The sequence below is a fragment of the Curcuma longa genome, chromosome 6 (assembly GCF_044706935.1).
Source record: "Curcuma longa cultivar G26 ecotype Majalengka, Jawa Barat chromosome 6, ITB_CL_G26_1.1, whole genome shotgun sequence".
NCBI lineage: Eukaryota > Viridiplantae > Streptophyta > Magnoliopsida > Zingiberales > Zingiberaceae > Curcuma > Curcuma longa.
Window position 1 is genome coordinate 595,567 of NC_133866.1, and position 18,214 is coordinate 613,780.

The 18,214-nt window shown below is 35.8% G+C and overlaps 1 protein-coding gene across 1 annotated transcript; it reads left to right on the forward strand.

The window, feature by feature from the left end:
* The first annotated feature begins 6,887 nt into the window (after positions 1 to 6,887).
* On the forward strand, positions 6,888 to 17,838 carry LOC141831061 (protein TRIGALACTOSYLDIACYLGLYCEROL 4, chloroplastic-like). The gene is given in 4 exon segments (XM_074718502.1): positions 6,888 to 6,972; positions 15,235 to 15,578; positions 17,331 to 17,438; positions 17,440 to 17,838. Coding segments are annotated over 4 exon segments (627 nt in total). The 3' UTR covers positions 17,530 to 17,838.
* The last annotated feature ends 376 nt before the right edge of the window (positions 17,839 to 18,214 follow it).

Genomic DNA, 18,214 nt, shown 5'->3' on the forward strand with positions numbered 1-18,214 from the left:
AAGATGTATCGTATACACGTGGAGTGAATGACCCACAATCCATTCAATACAAAATACATCGTAAATATATATAAAGGGTGAATGACCCGTTAAAGATGTATCGTATACACGTGGAGTGAATGACCCACAATCCATTCAATACAAAATACATCGTAAATATATATAAAGGGTGAATGATCTGCAATATACTCAGTAAAGATGTATCGTATATATATAAGTTGAATGATCCTCAATCTACCTAATATGAAATATATCATGTGTATACACATATACTTACATATATCGAATGAACGACTAGCAATCCATCTGAGTGCATCTCACATAGAATAAGGTAAACGATCTGCAATTCATCCAGCGAGAAAGTCATCTCATATAAAATGGTCGAAGCCTACGCATGCGTGAAAAAACCTAAGGGCTCTTTTTAAGTGCGAAGATAATGCTCTATAATATATGTAATTCATTTTATTTTCATACATAGCGAGTCATGCAACTTCTTCGGAGCGCAGAGCTGAATCTTTCTAATGTAGGTGTTATATTTATTATTTCATTAATTTAAGTTAATTTAATAAAAGTGTTAAGGCAATCCGTTTTTGAACATAGAGCCAAAGCTCTATAGTTTGATTCATTTATTGCATTATTAATTAGCATAATTAGATAATTTAATTTGTCATCGTTCTCTAAGGGAACAATCAAAATAGATATCAAGTATGAATATAAAAAGAGAAAGCAATACGGAAGAAAATTATCAAGCAACAAGAATAGATATAAGATCATGTAAAGAATTTTGTTTCCAATAACCTTATCAGTATATCTATTTTTGCAAATTGAATCATGCACAAGGTAATTAAAATGAAACAATCAAGAAAAACCCACCTCTAATGTAGAGATTTATTTTAGCATTTGCATGACCATATGATTTCCTCTTTGTGATCATCAACACAAAACCATGGTAAATATGGTAATTGGGCGATAAGAAACTTGATCAGCTTCATCTAAGCCTAACGACGACTCTAGCACATGGACCAACTAACTAATGCATCAATCTTTGTATACTCTCTTTTGAGTAAGGGCTTTCACTTTTCTCCTCACAACATCAGGCCATCCTTCATCTCCGTTAACAAAGCCACTAGTTGAGGAGTTTCTCTTCTTACGAGTATGTTCGTGATGGCTCCATTATGAGGGATATACTCTCTTTCATTTATAATGGTTTGAGGATCCTAAAAACAATACACAATGGAGAAGGAATTCATACAGTGGTTGAGCTCATCGATTAAAGCACATTATTAGAAAAGAAAGCGTGGATAGAGCTGACACGATAGAGGACACACCTCTGTTCAAAGTTAATGGGGGATGAGAAAATGAGGCGAGGAAGGTGAGGGGATAGCATGAAGGTGCTCATTGATCTAAGAAGAAAGAGATCACTAGGGTGGGTGTGCTAAGCAACGACTTTAATGGTGGAGGCGGCGGGTAGCAGACAAAAGAGAGGAAGCAACATTACTCATTTGCGGCGAAGAGAGGAAAGAAAAAAACTAGCAACAGGACATGAAAAAGTGGGGAGAAGAAGGGGATTAGGTTTTAATTCACAAATTAGTCCACTATTTTAAAATACAATTTAGTCCTTAAAAATTTACATTTATGACACCTGTAGCCATATACTTGGCCTTCGTGGTGGATAGTGCAACACAATGTTACTTGTAGCTACTTCACTTAATAGGTGAAATCTAAGAAATTGACATCCTCTATTAGTGTACTCTTTTTATCCAATTTGCACCCCATAAAATCAGAATCGGAGTAAACTACCAATTTAAATGCATCAATCCCTTGATACCAAAGACCTATTAAGAATTCCCTTGAGATTGCTCATAATTCTCTTAATGGCAATCAAATTTGATTCCTTGTCACAGGATTGATATCTCATACACATGCCAACCACAAATAACATATCCTGTCCACTAACGGTACCTATGACATTCCTATAATACTTAGATCCACTGGTTTATCATTTGGGTCATGATATAATTTAACACTTGTGGCTATTAGAGTGGACAACTCCTTAGCACTTTCCATGCTAAACTTCATAATAAGTTCCTTGGCATATTTCATTTGGTTGACATGGATTCCCTGCTTAATTTGTTTGACTTTAAGTCCTAGGAATAAATTCAACTCTCCTACCAACTCATCTCAAATTTACTCTCCATATGAGTAATAAATTTACGAAGGAAATCACTATTGGTTGACCCAAAAATAATATCATTAACATACACTTGGGCAATAGCAAAATCATTTTTATGTGACTTAATGAACAAGGTGGGATCTAATTGTCCCATTCTAAAGTCTTTAGAAATGAGAAAAGATGAGAGACCAAACTCAGGGTGCTTGTTTTAGCACATACAAGACCTTGGGAAAGTCTACATTTTAAAATCTCAATGGTTATTCTATATAGACTTCTTCTCTAATAAAATCATTTAACAATTCGGACTTCACATCTATCTAAAATAACTTCAACCATTTGTGAGCAGCAAATGCTAAAAGCATCTAGATAGATTCAAGATGAGCTACGCGGGTGTAAGTCTCATCATAATTTAATCCTTCAACTTGGGTGAAACCACGAGAATAAACTAGCCTTGTTTCTTATTACAGTTCCCTTATAATATCAATAATTGATTTTTCTTGTGGTCTAGGAACTAAAGTCTAAATTTTATTCGTTACAAATTGGGTCAATTCCTCTTGCAGCACTAACACCCAATCTAGTTCTAACAATGTATGATATATAGTCTTCTTAGGCTCAACTTGAGATATCGAGGCATCTTGATTTCCTAAGTTCCTAAAGTAAGATCTAGTCCTTACTCCTTGAGATATGTCTCCATCAACAACTTGTTCAATGGGATGGTTGGAACTAACCCTAAGTGACCTAGGTGGTTGAGATGTATCCGCCAGATTCTCTACCTCCCTTCTTTCATCATTCGATTCGCTTCTAGCTTCCCCTTGAACATTGCCATCTAAGATTAATTTCGAGTCCAAAGGTAATTTTTTTGTTTAAGGTTCTATCAATATCCTTATCAATAGATTACTTTGGGGTTTTCATCAAATACAACATTAGAAGATTGCTCAACCTTTAATCTTGAGAGTCCTCTTGTTGTACACTTTATATACCCTACTAGTTAAGAAGTATCCAACTAGGACTCTTTCATCTACCTCTGTCGAAAATTTTCCAAGATGGTTCTTGGTATTTAAAATGTATGCCTTATAACCAAACACCCACAAATATTTAATTGTAAGTCTTTCCAAACTACAACTTGTAAGAAGTTTTCCCTAAACATATGGACAAGTGTCGTATTTGGACTGTTGGCATTAGCTTTGAGCTCAAGCTTTGGCATTACCTTGAGCTTTTTTCTAAGTTCATTTGACCATGTATCTAATTCAAGGACTTCTCCATTATCAATTGTTGGGACTTTAAAACCCTTCTTTACAACTAGGTCTCAATATCGACCATTAGATAATACTCCAAGTTCACTCCATAGAAATATGGTGGTCTTGCAATGCTAATCCCCTCTTGAGAAGTCATCTCTTTCTAAATGTGTGCTTCTTCAGGCAGTTAGTCTGTTGGAAGCTACCTTGCTCTGGTACTATTTGTAGGATCCAAGAGAGAGTAGAGGGGGAGGGGTGAATACTCTATTAATTTCTCCATAAAACAAAGTTAGCGCATTGAAAATACAATAATATATGAAATTATTGCAATTAATTCTAAAATGTAGAATGATCTCCTTCTTAGTAAGAAATTAAAGGTGGATAAACATTTTCTTACAATTGTTCGCTTATAAGATTAAGAACTTAAGCACAAGAACACCTCACAATCATAATTACAAGAGAAATAGATTTGGAAACTTTGAGCACTTAGGGCCTTTCCCACTCTAGTTCCTAGTTGCCTTGACCCATATATAGAGCCAAACCAACAACTTTCTCCTCTCTCCCCAAAATCAGGCTTTCCAGGTGAGTAGTCGATTGGCCAAGCATCATCAATCGACTCTTGTTAGTGATTTGATGGCTATGTGTTACTTTTTCGAGCATCAACGATAAACTGGATTATTACCATTGGGCTCATTAGTTGATTGCTAGACGACTTTAAATTAAGTGATGCCTAGTAGTCGACTGTCATCAAAATCAAAATGAACAAAATACTCTGTTTGATTTTGTTTGGTGCTCAGTCTACTAGTTCTCCTATCGACTGATACGAACCTTTAGTCGACTAACATGCCTTCTCTAGCCGCTTCCATCCTGAGTTCGCGCTTGCCTTTGTTTCTCTAGAGTGCTAGCACTTGTTGTCTTGACTTTGGTGCTAGAAGGTTTTCCAAATCTCCGAGATTTCCTCCTTGTCAAAAAGCTCCTCGCTTTTGGAATTTCTTTCTTGTGCATAACATTTGATCCTTGTTGACTCATCGGGACCTCCTTTATCTAGCATCCGGTTTTGATTTGCTGGGACTTCCTTTGTCTAGCATTTGGTACTCGACTTGCTTAGACTTTCTACATGCCAAGTGCCCATTTGGACTTTTCCTTTCTAAGAATCTCTCTGGACTTCCTTAGTTGTAACTGCAACCTATATTAAGTTTACCTACACACTTGACATTCATATGAAACAACCAACATTGCCTTAAATATTATCCAAACATCAAAACCACTTGAACACATGCTATGACATGATTGCACCATCATTATCGAAACCTGGATCTTGCACCTTAGGTTTAGCTTGTGTAAGTCGACCTAAAATAAGAGAGTTGGACATCAAACTCCTTTGCTAAGGATGGATTAACATATCAATATTTTGGATTCACACATTACATTCTAGAAAACAAGTTTGACCTAGTAAAAGTTTAGGTCGGAACTAATTTTATTCTAGAAAATTGCATTAACCACTTTAGGTAGGTCAACCTACTCTGAGCCTGGGTAGTATGACAAGGGGACCTTTGATAGTTTATATTCATCCATCCATCCTATTGATGAGATACAAAAATGAAAAGATAATCAGACTCATCCTTCTCTAACATACACAAACAACCACATGATTAAGAAAACTTTAAAGCTAAGTCACATTACCTTATACTAAAAGACTAACATTTGTTTAGCTATTACATTAGAACTAAAATACCGCAACTCCAATTACATGATGACACTACAATAGGATCCCCAACCACGACATGAAACAAAAAACAAAACGCTATCAACTTAGACAAGATAAATGCAGTCTCTTTGCCATATCGATTATTTTCTATGAACATCCTATGATCTCGTGCCTCCTCTCACTTGAAAATCTTGAAGCAACAATATTTACAGGTATTAGCTTATGTTGACTAAGTAGATAATTATCAATGATTATGCAAAACTAAACTAGGCATGGCAACATCACAAGGAAAATTCCATCCACCCAAGCAAAAGTAATAACATAACCATCTACTAACCTACTTAACCAAGTATAACCAATAAATTAGGAGTACATACCGTACATACAAAAACTTGCACAAATAAAAATTATGTACTGATTGTGAGCGATAATACATGCTAGCATGATCGGGTTTCGTGAGCAGTTAGGATATATATACAAAGAGCCACTGCTCACGGACGACAATACACATTACCACTATTTGATCTAGTGGGTAGATATGGTGTGCAAGTAGCTATCTAGTTACTGATTGTGGGCGATAATACATGCTACCACGACTGTGTCTTGTGAGCAATCAAGAAGTATAAAGAATCATTATTTGCGAGCGACAATATATGCAACCAAGACCGGGTCTCGTGGGTATATATATATGAAGTAACAGTAAACAAGTAAAGCAGTAACAATCTCAACCAAGAGAATACTCTACCGACTATGTTACGGTAAACTATCGCACTATCGCCAACATAAAGGCACAAGTATAAATGACAATAAGTAGCATGGATAACAATGAGATCAAATAAGAGCAAGCAAATAAAATGTCAAACTCAAGAAATGATAATGAGTGGATATAAAGGTAAAAATAACTATTGCGCAATCAAATAAAAGAATCATACACTAAAAACAAAAAAAACAAAGAATCTACAGAGGTTAAAGGAACTACCCACCTCTATTGTAGAATGCCTTAGTTGTCTTCAAGTCAGAGGGTCTATTATGAGCTTGAATCCTACAAGTACAAGATACGAAGTCAATCTAAGTACTAGAGTAATCCTAGTAATAAAGTTAAATGGATTTATCAACCTATTGATTAACTTCATATGTTAATCCATTAATCTACCTATCAATTGATTGATAACCTTAATTAATCATTTAATTATTAAATCTACTAATTAATTAATCAATCTAATTACTTAATCGAACTATTGATCTTTTAATTAATCAATTTGTTAATTACAAACTTTAATTAATCACATTTATAGATTAATTAATCAAACCTTAATTAACTAACTAATTAGTTAAATCAAAATAGTGTTAATCATTCATCAATCAAAACAAAACCCTAATAGCTCTTTAATAAACCTAACCTTTCTTCTTGGTTTTCGGTGGCAACTCATGGTGGTGGGGTTGGCCGATGGTCGACGACGCATGCAGGCAATAGTGGCACCGGTGATGACAACAGAAAGGACTCAAATTGGATGTACACGGTTAGGAAATCGGTTGAAGGAGCTTTGGTAGCATAACTGCGGGCATCTAATTCGCACCACGCGGTCGGAGTCACAATAGTGCAACCCTTGGTGTAGCTCTGCAACAGAGTCAAGTGCGATCAAGGTTGGCGTGGTCGCACCCGAAGGGGAACGATCGAAAGTTGATCGGCAACAAGGATTTCCACGACGAGGGGCTCGGGGTGACATTTGGCTGAGGATGGAGGCAAAGGCTGTGGATAGAGAGGCAGGTGATGACGATTAGCTTTGGTTCAGAGATGGAGAGGAGGAAGAGAAGCGGTGGTGTGGTGCATAAGGTGGGCACGGTGGCAAAGAGGGGTAATTAAAACTTATGGTTTGATTAAATAAACTTAGCTTTTATTATTTAATCAATTCCCAGCTTAAATAAGATTACCCAAATAGGCTTCCCCAAATATTAATCGAATTATCCCATTAAAATATATAAAAATTATTGTAAATTTTGAAAATTCCTAAATAAAATTTATATATTCATCTTTATTTATTTTACATTTTATTAACCTATTATTATTAGTTATATTATTATTTAGAGTTAAATTAAATCAAAATTTGTAATCTATTGAGTTCTTATCATCCTAAATATATATATGCATATTTATTTATTTTCATGATATAACATTCTCCCCCACTAACCCCAAATTTACATTCCTAAGTGAATAGATGGGGGTACTGAGTTTGTATGTTGTCTTCCAGCTCCTAAGTGGCTTTCTCATCAATATGGTGTTGCCATCCTACCTTTACAAGTTGGATTGTCTTTTTCCGCAGTTGACGTTCCTTATGTTCCAATATCTGTATTGAAATATCTTTGTAGGTTGCATCTGGCTGAAGTGAGATTGATATAGTCTTTAGGATATGAGCAGGATGTGGTACATATTTCCTCAATATGGAGACATGAAAAACATCATGTACTCCTACGAGGATCGGAGTGATGTGAATCCAAGGAGAAAGATGTCTCATGAATCCACAACAAATTGAATGGTCAAATATAACGAGGGCCTAACTTTCCTTTCAGGCCAAATCTCTTAACCCCTTTGGCGGGTGAAACACATAGAAATACATGATCACCTACTTCAAATTCTAAAAGTCTTCGTCTGCGATCCGTATAATTCTTTTGTCAATCTTGAGCTTTCATCAATCTTTGTTGGATGATCTGTACTAATTTCGTATCTCGTTGGGTACCTTGTGGGTCCAAAACTTGTCATTCCCCAACCTTCCGTTAGATGGTCTTATTTTGCAATTGACATTCTTTTCGATCATGGATACAAACTAGATATTTCTTATGGGTCTGCGATCCGTATAATTCTTTTGTCAATCTTGAGCTTTCATCAATCTTTGTTGGATGATCTGTACTAATTTCGTATCTCGTTGGGTACCTTGTGGGTCCAAAACTTGTCGTTCCCCAACCTTCCGTTAGATGGTCTTATTTCGCAATTGACATTCTTTTCGATCATGGATACAAACTAGATATTTCTTATGGGTCACATCAATTTGGAACAAACACTAAGGTATTCTCCATGATATGCATGGAACCAAGTACATACTTCTGTATTAAAAATATGGAAGTTGTTATATGCCTCTTCTAAAACTAAGTGATGTGTGAACAAAAGAGCAATTTAGTCTTTTTATTATTTTTGTGAAGTTAGGGTTGTGAGGGTTTTTTCGTCTTTGCAATGTTAGAGTCTTGAGTCTATTTAAATACATATTTAGTTATTTTAGGATTTTCAATTTTTGATAAATAAGAATTTACGACCGCACTGTTTCTTCCCAAACATCGAGTTTGGTTGCCTATCTCCTGACATTTTACGGAAACAACAAGGTTTAAAAGATTGCTTCTAGTATTCGTGCAAGAATCAACGAAACCGATAGTTATCTGCTGCGTTAGTTGGTATTAGAGTGAAGTTGATCTTGTGGAGTCAGCCACCGTCTCCTTCGGGAATGGCGAACTTTGCTTTCTTATTTCCTAGTATTCTGTTGAATCAACAGGTTGTAGAAAATTATTTCCGGTATTCATGTGTGAATCAACGGATTTAATAACTTTCCGTTGCATCATATCGAGAAGACAGTAACGTGTCGACAATGCTTCTGATGATGATATGATTAGCAATTCAAGGGCAAACTTTCTCTACCATGGAGAGAATGATACGGGAATAAAAGAGAAATTTAGTCTTTTTTATTATTTTTGTGAAGTTAGGGTTTTAAGGGCATTTTCGTCTTTGCAATGTTAGAGTCTTGAGTTTATTTAAACACATGTTTAGTTGCTTTAGGGTTTTTAGTTTTTTTATTAATAAGAATTTGCGGCCACGTCGTTTATTTCCAAACGTCAAGTTTGATTATCCATCTCCTATCATTCTATTGAATCAACAGGGTTTAGAAGATCACTTCCGGTATGCGTGGGCGAATCAATGGAAGTGATAGTTATCCGCTGCATCACTAAGGGGTAACAATTAAGCAGTATGCTACTATCTTAAAAAGTTCCTAAATGTCACGGAATTAGCTTCCCTTATGAATTACATGATGATCTACTTCTAAAGTAGATAATTACTACTCTATGAGTTATGAGCCCCCTGTGCTTCCACTACGCTCACATTACTGTCTAGTTAATTGTTGTGAGAAAAATTCACTAGACATATTTCTCAGCTGCCTCCAAAGTCCATTATGCATGCTCGTAATAGATCCTCTAGTATCTGAATGATGCGCTTTGTCTGTCCATCGGTTTGAGAATGAAATGTTGTACTAAAATGGAGTTTTGTCTCCGTAACTTGTTGGAAACTCTGCCAGAATTGCGAGCTAAAATGGGGTCTCGGTCAGAAATGATACTTAGGGGTATTCCATGAAGCCTGGTCATTTTCCTATAGGATAACTTTGCTAAACGATCCAAGGAGTCAGTCTTATGGGTCGGTAGGAAATGGACGGATTTGATTCATTAATCAACGATTTCCAAATAGAATCATGCCCCTTCCGAGTTCTTAGTAATCCCACCATGAAGTCCATTGTAATATGTTGTCATTTACCACTTAGGTACAAAAATCTTTTGAAGTACGCCTGCTGGTTTTGATGTTCTACCTTTACTTGTTGACACACCAAGCATCGAGCTATAAAGTTCGCAATATCCTTCTTCACATTGTTCTACTAGTAAAAGCATTTTAGGTCTCGATCCATATGGACACCTCTCAGATGGACAACGAATTGTGATCGATGCACTTCTTGGAGTAGGTCTTCTTTAATCAGGTGTGTCTCGGGAACACACAGTCTTTTGCGAAAACGGAGAGAGTCCCAACCTTGCATGAATTTGTCTGTAGTCTTGAATCTAATTCACTACTTAAGAATTTGATGTGTTGATTTCCAACTTGTGCTTCCATGATTCATTTGACTAAAGGTGACTGAGCAACCATAGACACTAGTAAGCACTCTAACTTCCCAACTGGTAATAACTTCTACCTTTTGAGGATCCACAGAAATGCCTTTGCTAGAAATCACATGTTCAAGAAATCCCATGGAGGATAGCCAAAATGTGCATATGCTAAACTTCGTGTATCAACGTTTCTTCTGTAACGTCTCTAAAACTATGCAGAGATGTTATTCATGCTTCTCCTTTGATCTTGAATATATTAGGATATCATCCATGAAAATGATGACAAATCAATCCAAATACTCTAGGAACACCCGATTCATCAAATTCATAAAGGTGGCTGGAGCATTAGTAAAGCTCAAACGACATTACTAAGAACTTGTAATGTCCGTACCATGTGCGAAACATCGTCTTCTATACGTCTGCATCTTTTACTCTAGCTGATCCATCCTTCTTTTTAACAAAAAGGACGGGAGCTCCCATGGAGAGATGCTAGGACAAATGAATTCGCTATCTAACAACTCTTAAAGTTGCAGCTTTAGTTCTTCTAGTTCCTTTGGCGCCATGCGATATGAGATCTTTGATATTGGAATCGTCCCTGAAAGTATTTCGATCGCGAATTCCACTTGCCTTGGTAGTGGCAAGCTAGGGAGTTCGTCTAGAAACACATCAGGGTATTCTGGAACTATAAGAACATTCAAGAAGAGTGATGTACTATCCTCATTAGATCTTATCAATGATAGTAGATACCCCTGACATCTACTGGATAATAGTTTCTTGGCTTGTAGTGTCGGAAAAATATCCCTTCGTTGTTAGTCTCGATGAATTCCCAAGATGGTTGGCTCGGAGGTTGAAAGGTTATTACTCTTGATCGACAGTTGACTGTGACATGGCCAGTGGTCAACCAGTTAATGCCTAGAATGATGTCAAAGTCCACCATTTCTAATACTTGTATATCTACGACTAAGGTATGACTTCCAAAGTCCAAGGGGCAACTCTTGATTTCTTGGTTGGATCTTAATACTTTCCTTGATGGTGTTGTTACAGCTAATCCACATGATCTCATGTTGGAACTCTCCTAATTTTACTCATAAATACTCGATCTAACCCTTTTGATAAATGCCAGTAGAGGATTTAGACATTTTGATCCGAATGTAGGCTACAAGACCTTGGGTGAATTGAAACATGCAGTCATGGTCTTGAGCTACTAGGTGGGAGCAACATTCGACTAGTCAACTAAACTCCGCAGTGTAATCCATTACATTATGATTGCCCTGCTTAAGGTTCAAGAACTCCTGACGACGAACTACACAAAAAGAGTAGGAAAACACTATCTTTGAAATGCCTCTAGAGCGCATTGTAATCCATTGCATTATGATGACCCTGCTTAAGGTTTAGGAACTCCTGACGACAAACTACACAAAAAGTGTAGAGAAACACTATATCTAAAAAGCCTCTAGAAATAATCGTCAAGTGATGCTTTGTTCTCTGAAAATCATCTTCTATAATTTCCACCAAGTAATGGTTTGATCTGGCAAATGATATGTAGCTAGCTTCACCTTTAGCCTTAGTGCAGGTTATATATCCGAATGTACTTCTATTTTATCCAACTAGGTACGAGCGGTCCATGCGTCAGAATTCTCATGGAATAGAGTACATCGATCCTCTATTGACTGGACTAGTATTGTTACACCTGCCTTGTCCATTACCCCATTAGTAGTGGTAGGAGAGAGTACGGTTGTTGGTGCTCCTTGAAAGTTCGTTCCTTGACCTCCATTAGGTTATTGATGTGCTAGACCCTCACTTTCCGACTCTTCATTAGTTTGCATCAGAGTTGAGTTCCCTAAGTGTCAATGGGTCGCTTTCGAGGTCGACCTTGACAACGATCATGAGTAGGGGCGGTTTCATTAGGTGACATTTCCTACTATGACCAAGTGAGTACGTAATGGAAAGGTATAGTAACAACTACAAACACACTAATTTCCTATAACTTAGAGATGTCCTTCGGCTTGTCTAGGGTCTCAAAACTTGAAAAGTCATAAATCGAATAAAACAAAACAAAATTCCAAAACACAAAACCATAAGTAGGCATCGCAATCTAGACCTTGATACCAATAAAAATTGTCATGCCCTGGGGTGTAAATCGTCATCTAATGATGGGGAATACCCCTTAGTGACAATCTCATAATATGAAGCCAAATGTTGCTAACATAGAAGCGATAAATGACAATAAAGAAAGGCCACCAAGTATGTATATAAATATAACTTAAAAGCTTGCATGCATGTCTTAAACATACATTTTTAGAAAATATAAAAGTTAAACAATCGGACAGAAATAAATAACAAGTGTCAAGTACTAAAGAAAGAATAGTGTGATGACAAAAGAAAAGAAAAGAAAATGTTTGTGATCGACAAGCGAATGATCTTTGAGCAACGCAAGGGTGATCGACACAACATATCCTGTACCTATTAACTTGGAAGTCAAAGGTAGTGAGTATAAATAACTCAGTGGGTATAAGATAGATAGTGAATCATACGAAAATGCATGGAGATCAAAGGAACAGTCTTAGGTAATATTACTAACAAAAGTAAGAGCACTGACATAACCATTTAGCAAAAATGACATAAACCAGTAAATCGGGAGTATATACCATACATCCAAACACATGCACAAAGGTACTGACTGCAGGTGACAATACACGCTACCATGATTGGGTCTTATGGGCAATCAGAGTATATATACAGAGTCACTGTTTGCGAGCGACAATACACACTATCAACAGATAGAGTGTGCAAGTAGTTTTCTAGCTACTGTTTATGGGTGACTATACACTACAATGATCTTGTCTCGTGACCAGTCAAGATGCACAACGAATCACAATCTATGGTTGGCAAAACATGCTACCATGATCGGGTCTCGTGGACAGATAGGTGTAGGTAGCTATTTAGCTACTAATTGCGACTGATAATACACGCTACCATGACCGAGTCTTGTGAGCATTCAAGATGTACACTATCTGCGGACAACGCGATACCATGATTAGATCTTATGGACTGATATATATATATATATATATATATATATATATATATATATATATATATATATATATATTAACAGTTAAGTAAAACGGTAACAATGTTAACCAAGAGAATACTCTACCTACTATGTTACGGTATACTATCGCTAACATAAAGGAGTAAATATAAATGATAATAAATAACATCGTTAACAAGGAGACTAAATAAGGGCAAGTAAATAAAAGATCAAGCTCAAGAAACGATGAGTGGATATGAAGATAAAAATAACTATTGCACAATCAAATAAAATAATTATATGCTAAGGATAAAGAATCTACAGAGGTCAAAGGAAAGAACTACCCACCTTTACTATAGAATGTCCTAACCATCTTCAAGTCAGAGGGTCTTCCTTGAGCTCGAATCCTACAAGTACAAAATACGAAGTCAACACTAAAGTAATCCTAGTAATAAAGTCAAATAGTTTTATCAACCTATTGATTAACTTCATTTGTTAATTCCTTAATCTATCTATCAATTGATTGATAACCTTAATTAATTATCTAATTATTAAATCTACTAATTAATTAATCATTCTAATAACTTAATCAAACTATTGATTAATTAATTAATCAATCTTTTAATTATAAACTTTAATTAATCACATTTGCAGATTAATTAACCAAACCTTAATTAACTAATTAGTTAAATCAAAATAGCTTTAATTATTCATCAATCAAAACAAAACCCTAATATCCCTTTAATAAACCTAACCTTTCTTCGTCTTGGTCTCCGGTGGCAGCTCACGACGGTGGGTTGGCCTGCAGTTGGTGGCAAGTGCAGGCGGCAGTGGTGTCGACGATGACAAGAGAGGGAACTCAAACAGGTTGTGCACGGTTGGGAAATCGATTGAAGGAGCTCCAACAACACGACCTCGGTTGTCCAATTCACACCACGTGGTCGGAGTCACGGCAATGCAACTGCTAGTGTAGCTCCTCTATAGAGTTGAGTGCGATCAAGACCGAGGTGGTGGAATCCGGTGGGGAGCGGTTGAAAGTTGTTCAACAACAAGGATTTCCTTGACAAGGGGCTCGGGGTGACATAGGGCTGAGGGTGGTAACTTAAGTCGTGAATAAGGAGGCTTGCGGCGGCGGTTGGCTTTGGCTCAGATATGGGGGAGGAGGAAGAGTAGCGGTGGTATGGCGGTGCACAAGGTGGGCATAGTGGCAAAGAGGTGTAATCAAAACCTAGGGTTTGATTAAATAAACTTAGTTTTTATTATTCAATCAATAGGATAACCCAAACAGACTTCGTCAAACCTTAATTAATTTATCCCATTAAAATATATAAGAATTTAAAATAAATTTTATATATTCGTCTTTATTTATTTTACATTTTGTTAATCTATTATTATTAGTTATATTATTATTTAGAGTTAAAATTAAATCAAAATTTTTAATCTATTGAGTCCTTATCTTCCTAAATAGCATTAAACTCCCCAGTCTTGAGATAAGGTTGCCATCTGCTGCCTCTAGTTATATTTTCTATGGAGCATATGTTAGAAAATATTTTTTTTTCTTAGTATGAAATATGTAGAACAGTCAATCATGCAGTAAATAGCAGCATATTTTGATGCACACTGAATTGGACTAAATGCATGTTCCTCTCCGAATCTTATATGCTTGTCATGAGTTTAAACTGCGACTCCACTCTTATCTGCTCTTTACAACAACTAATTTTGGTTTATGTTTTAGCAGAAATAAGCAAGATAAGTAGCATTTTATTAGATGCTTACTTATATGGCCTTGATAGTTCTCAAGGTTTTGAATTTTTCTGTGCTGTTAAAATTGCATAAATTTTGGATATTTACTAGTTTACTGTCTACTTTTTCTAGTGTATTGACTAGTTTCTATTAGTTGTTTGTTCTAATTGTAGCTGATAGGAAAATATGGAAGTCCCAGTCTAATCATGACATGCTTTAAGTCTAGTAAGATACTATTTTTTTGTCTTAATTTTTCAAATAACTTGCTCAAACTGACAGGCTAATTTCTGCTATATGCTTGGAATTGTGTAGCATAGAAATCTCAGTTCATGATTTTCTACTAGTAGTTCATTTTATTTGTTACCTAGTTTGGCTTTCACTAAAATTCAAACAAGACTGCTATTTATGAATTCTTGGATTGTGTCTTCTATAGGGACTGTAGCCAGTGTATCTTTGGGAGATTGCTCAGCACGGTTCAGCGATGAAGAACGGTTGCACTTGCAGGCATCCCATGCCTTAAGGATATGTGCCCAAAGAAATAATTTGGCAGCCTTTGCTGACTTCTTTGCATCTATTTCTACATCAGCTCAGTATGGAAATTTTCAGAGGCCTTTTCTTGATCTAACACGGTTAAATGCGCAAATACATTTTCCCTCAGGTTCATCATTTTTAAGCAGTGTTGCTGGTTTGGCCCAGAATTTATATAACTCTCAAGAACTGAACCTAGAACAACTTTGTGCTGTTTGTCCTGAGTTGACACTGTCTCTACAACAACAGGTAATGCAATTTTCATGGAGCTGCAAAAAGATACCTAAGGATTATGCATGGTAGTTACAATCCCACAATTACAAGAACATGTTATGATGTTGGCACAGTTTTGGATTAATCATATTTATAATGTATGCTTTAGTTTTTCGACAAGTTACTTATAGGCACCGATATATTTGGATTAGCCTTTACATTGTACCATCGTCGATGCCTTGGTTAATGTACCTTGGAAGAGAATCTTCATGATTCATCCCATCAGTGCAACTGAACTTGCAAGTAGATACATAGTACAAACTTGAAGGTTGGTTCTCCTCTTGGGGAAAATATACATAAAAGGATTGATTTTATTTTATTTGAAGATATCCAACACAAGTTTTATCATAATAACAAACAAACCACATTGCAGTTGACTACTCGAAAATTATGCGACCATTTATTATACATGTCTTGCTATCAATATTCATTTTTTTCTTTAATTATCTAAGGAAAGTTTTCTTTGCCTCCCTTTATCCTTCACACATTCAATTTTGTTTGAATGTCTATACTACCTATCTGTTCTCATTTTATTATCTATTGGTGCTATATTAAATTGCAATTATTGCTAAGATGAAAATCTTATGCACATAATTAGAGTGTTGTGTTTTTAGGGAACAAATAGATACAAAATGTAATGCAGTAGAGATGAGAATGGTAAGAATAATATGTGGCGTTATTAGAAAGGATAAAATAAACATTAAAATTTGAGAGCAATGTTGCTCCAATGAATAATAAAATGAGAAAAATAGCTTGACATGAGATAAACATGTTCAAAGGTGAGCTAAAGTTTCTATTGTTAGAAAAGTGAATTTATTAGTGTTGAAGGTGCAAAGAATAGAGGGAGAATAAAGAAAACAGTACTCAATATAATAAAAGATGATTTATGTATTTTTAATATTATTAGTGATATTATTTTGCATAGAGCTCAAGAGAAGAATAAGATTTGAATATAATAAAATATTTGGAACAAACAAAGCTTGATGATAATAACAACCATGAATTGCTCTCATATAAATCCCACAGCTTGATCTATCTGGATTTGATTTAGTTTCAGAGTTTTAAGCATCCATTGGGTCTGAGGATTGGGCTTTTGTCCATCCTGGGAAAATCATAATTAGTATCAACTTGAATCCTTCACATCCCTTATTACATGGATGTAGGAAATATGACATGAATACCAAATACCCCATAACCACTTTCGGTAATATCCTTAATCAATTACATCTATATTACACACTGATTTCCCATGTGTAGCAATGGAAACAATTAGGTATTCTATTTTGGTCTTTGAAAAGTGCATCTATAACACGTTTTTTCTCACATAGTTCTGCTTGCTTTGATCTTTTGTTAGGTTGTTTGGGATTACTATGTAGTTGTTTGTTATGATTCAAAGGGAAACAGTAGGTAGTGGAATTTAAGAAACTTGTGTAATGAGTACCTTTTGTAGAAAATTTGTATATTAGATTTTCTTTGCGTATTTGCATTTCCATTGGATGCATGCTCCATGGTGATTGTGTCAGAACACAATGCAAATTCTTTGTCAGACAAACGTGCTGTTTCTTCCTGTTACAACAACATTGTGCCAATATCTTACCTCTCCTAACATCTTGACTTTTGTGCCCCTTTACGAAGTAACGGTAGAGATTGGCTGCTTTTGAGAGCACAGAACAATTGACTAACCTTCAACTATTTTCTGAAGTTCTAATTTCAGTTTCTACTTCATAGATGATTGGGCCTTTCAGTTTTCGAGTAGATTCCAGAATTCTGTTTACTCCAAGTGAAAGAAACAAAGTTGTTCAAGTAGAGGAATCAGTATTTGCAATCGACTGGGCTTTTGAAGGTTCTTGGTTCAGCAAAGGCCACTGCTTGGTATTCACCCAGACGCCAAGAGGCCATGGTGGAACTCCGTTTCTTTGAGAGATGAAAAAGTGTGGCTTTCCCAATTGTTGCAACATCTCGCCCTTTTGCAATTTTATGGGTCAGGCAGTCAGTATCTTAGATCTACATCCCATGCAGGCCTACTATGTATGGAAAAGTTAGTTTGAGATACCAGCGACTCATTTTTTTCCATATGGAAAGGAGACCTGGTTATTGTTTTATAGTTCATAACTTTTAGCATACAAGAAGAATATGATTTCCTGGTTATGGTTTTATAGTTCACAACTTTTAGCGTACAAGAAGAATATGATTTGCTGGTTATGGCTTATTGCAATAACAATAATAAAGTCTTATCCCATTAGATGGGCCGGCCAATGGTTTGTACGAATAAGTTCTTTTTTTTTTTGAGTGTTACAAGACTATGAATCAGTTTGAGTTTTATGATCGAGTGGGTTTTAAGAGAAGTCTGATCTGACCTAACCTGATTAGATTATAAAAGTTTGAACCCCGATCCAAAATCCAAACGCATGCAAAATATTATGACTTGGGTCCGTTTGTGTTTTTTTTTTCGTTTACCATTTTCTCCATTTTCTCGGATGGGCCAGATTGGTTTTCACCTATTTTTCAGCTTCAAATATTTTTGCTATTTAATGTTTTGTACTATATATTTAATGTTAATTATTTAAATTAGTTCGCTCGGACTTGCTCGTTTATATTTTTGAATATATTTT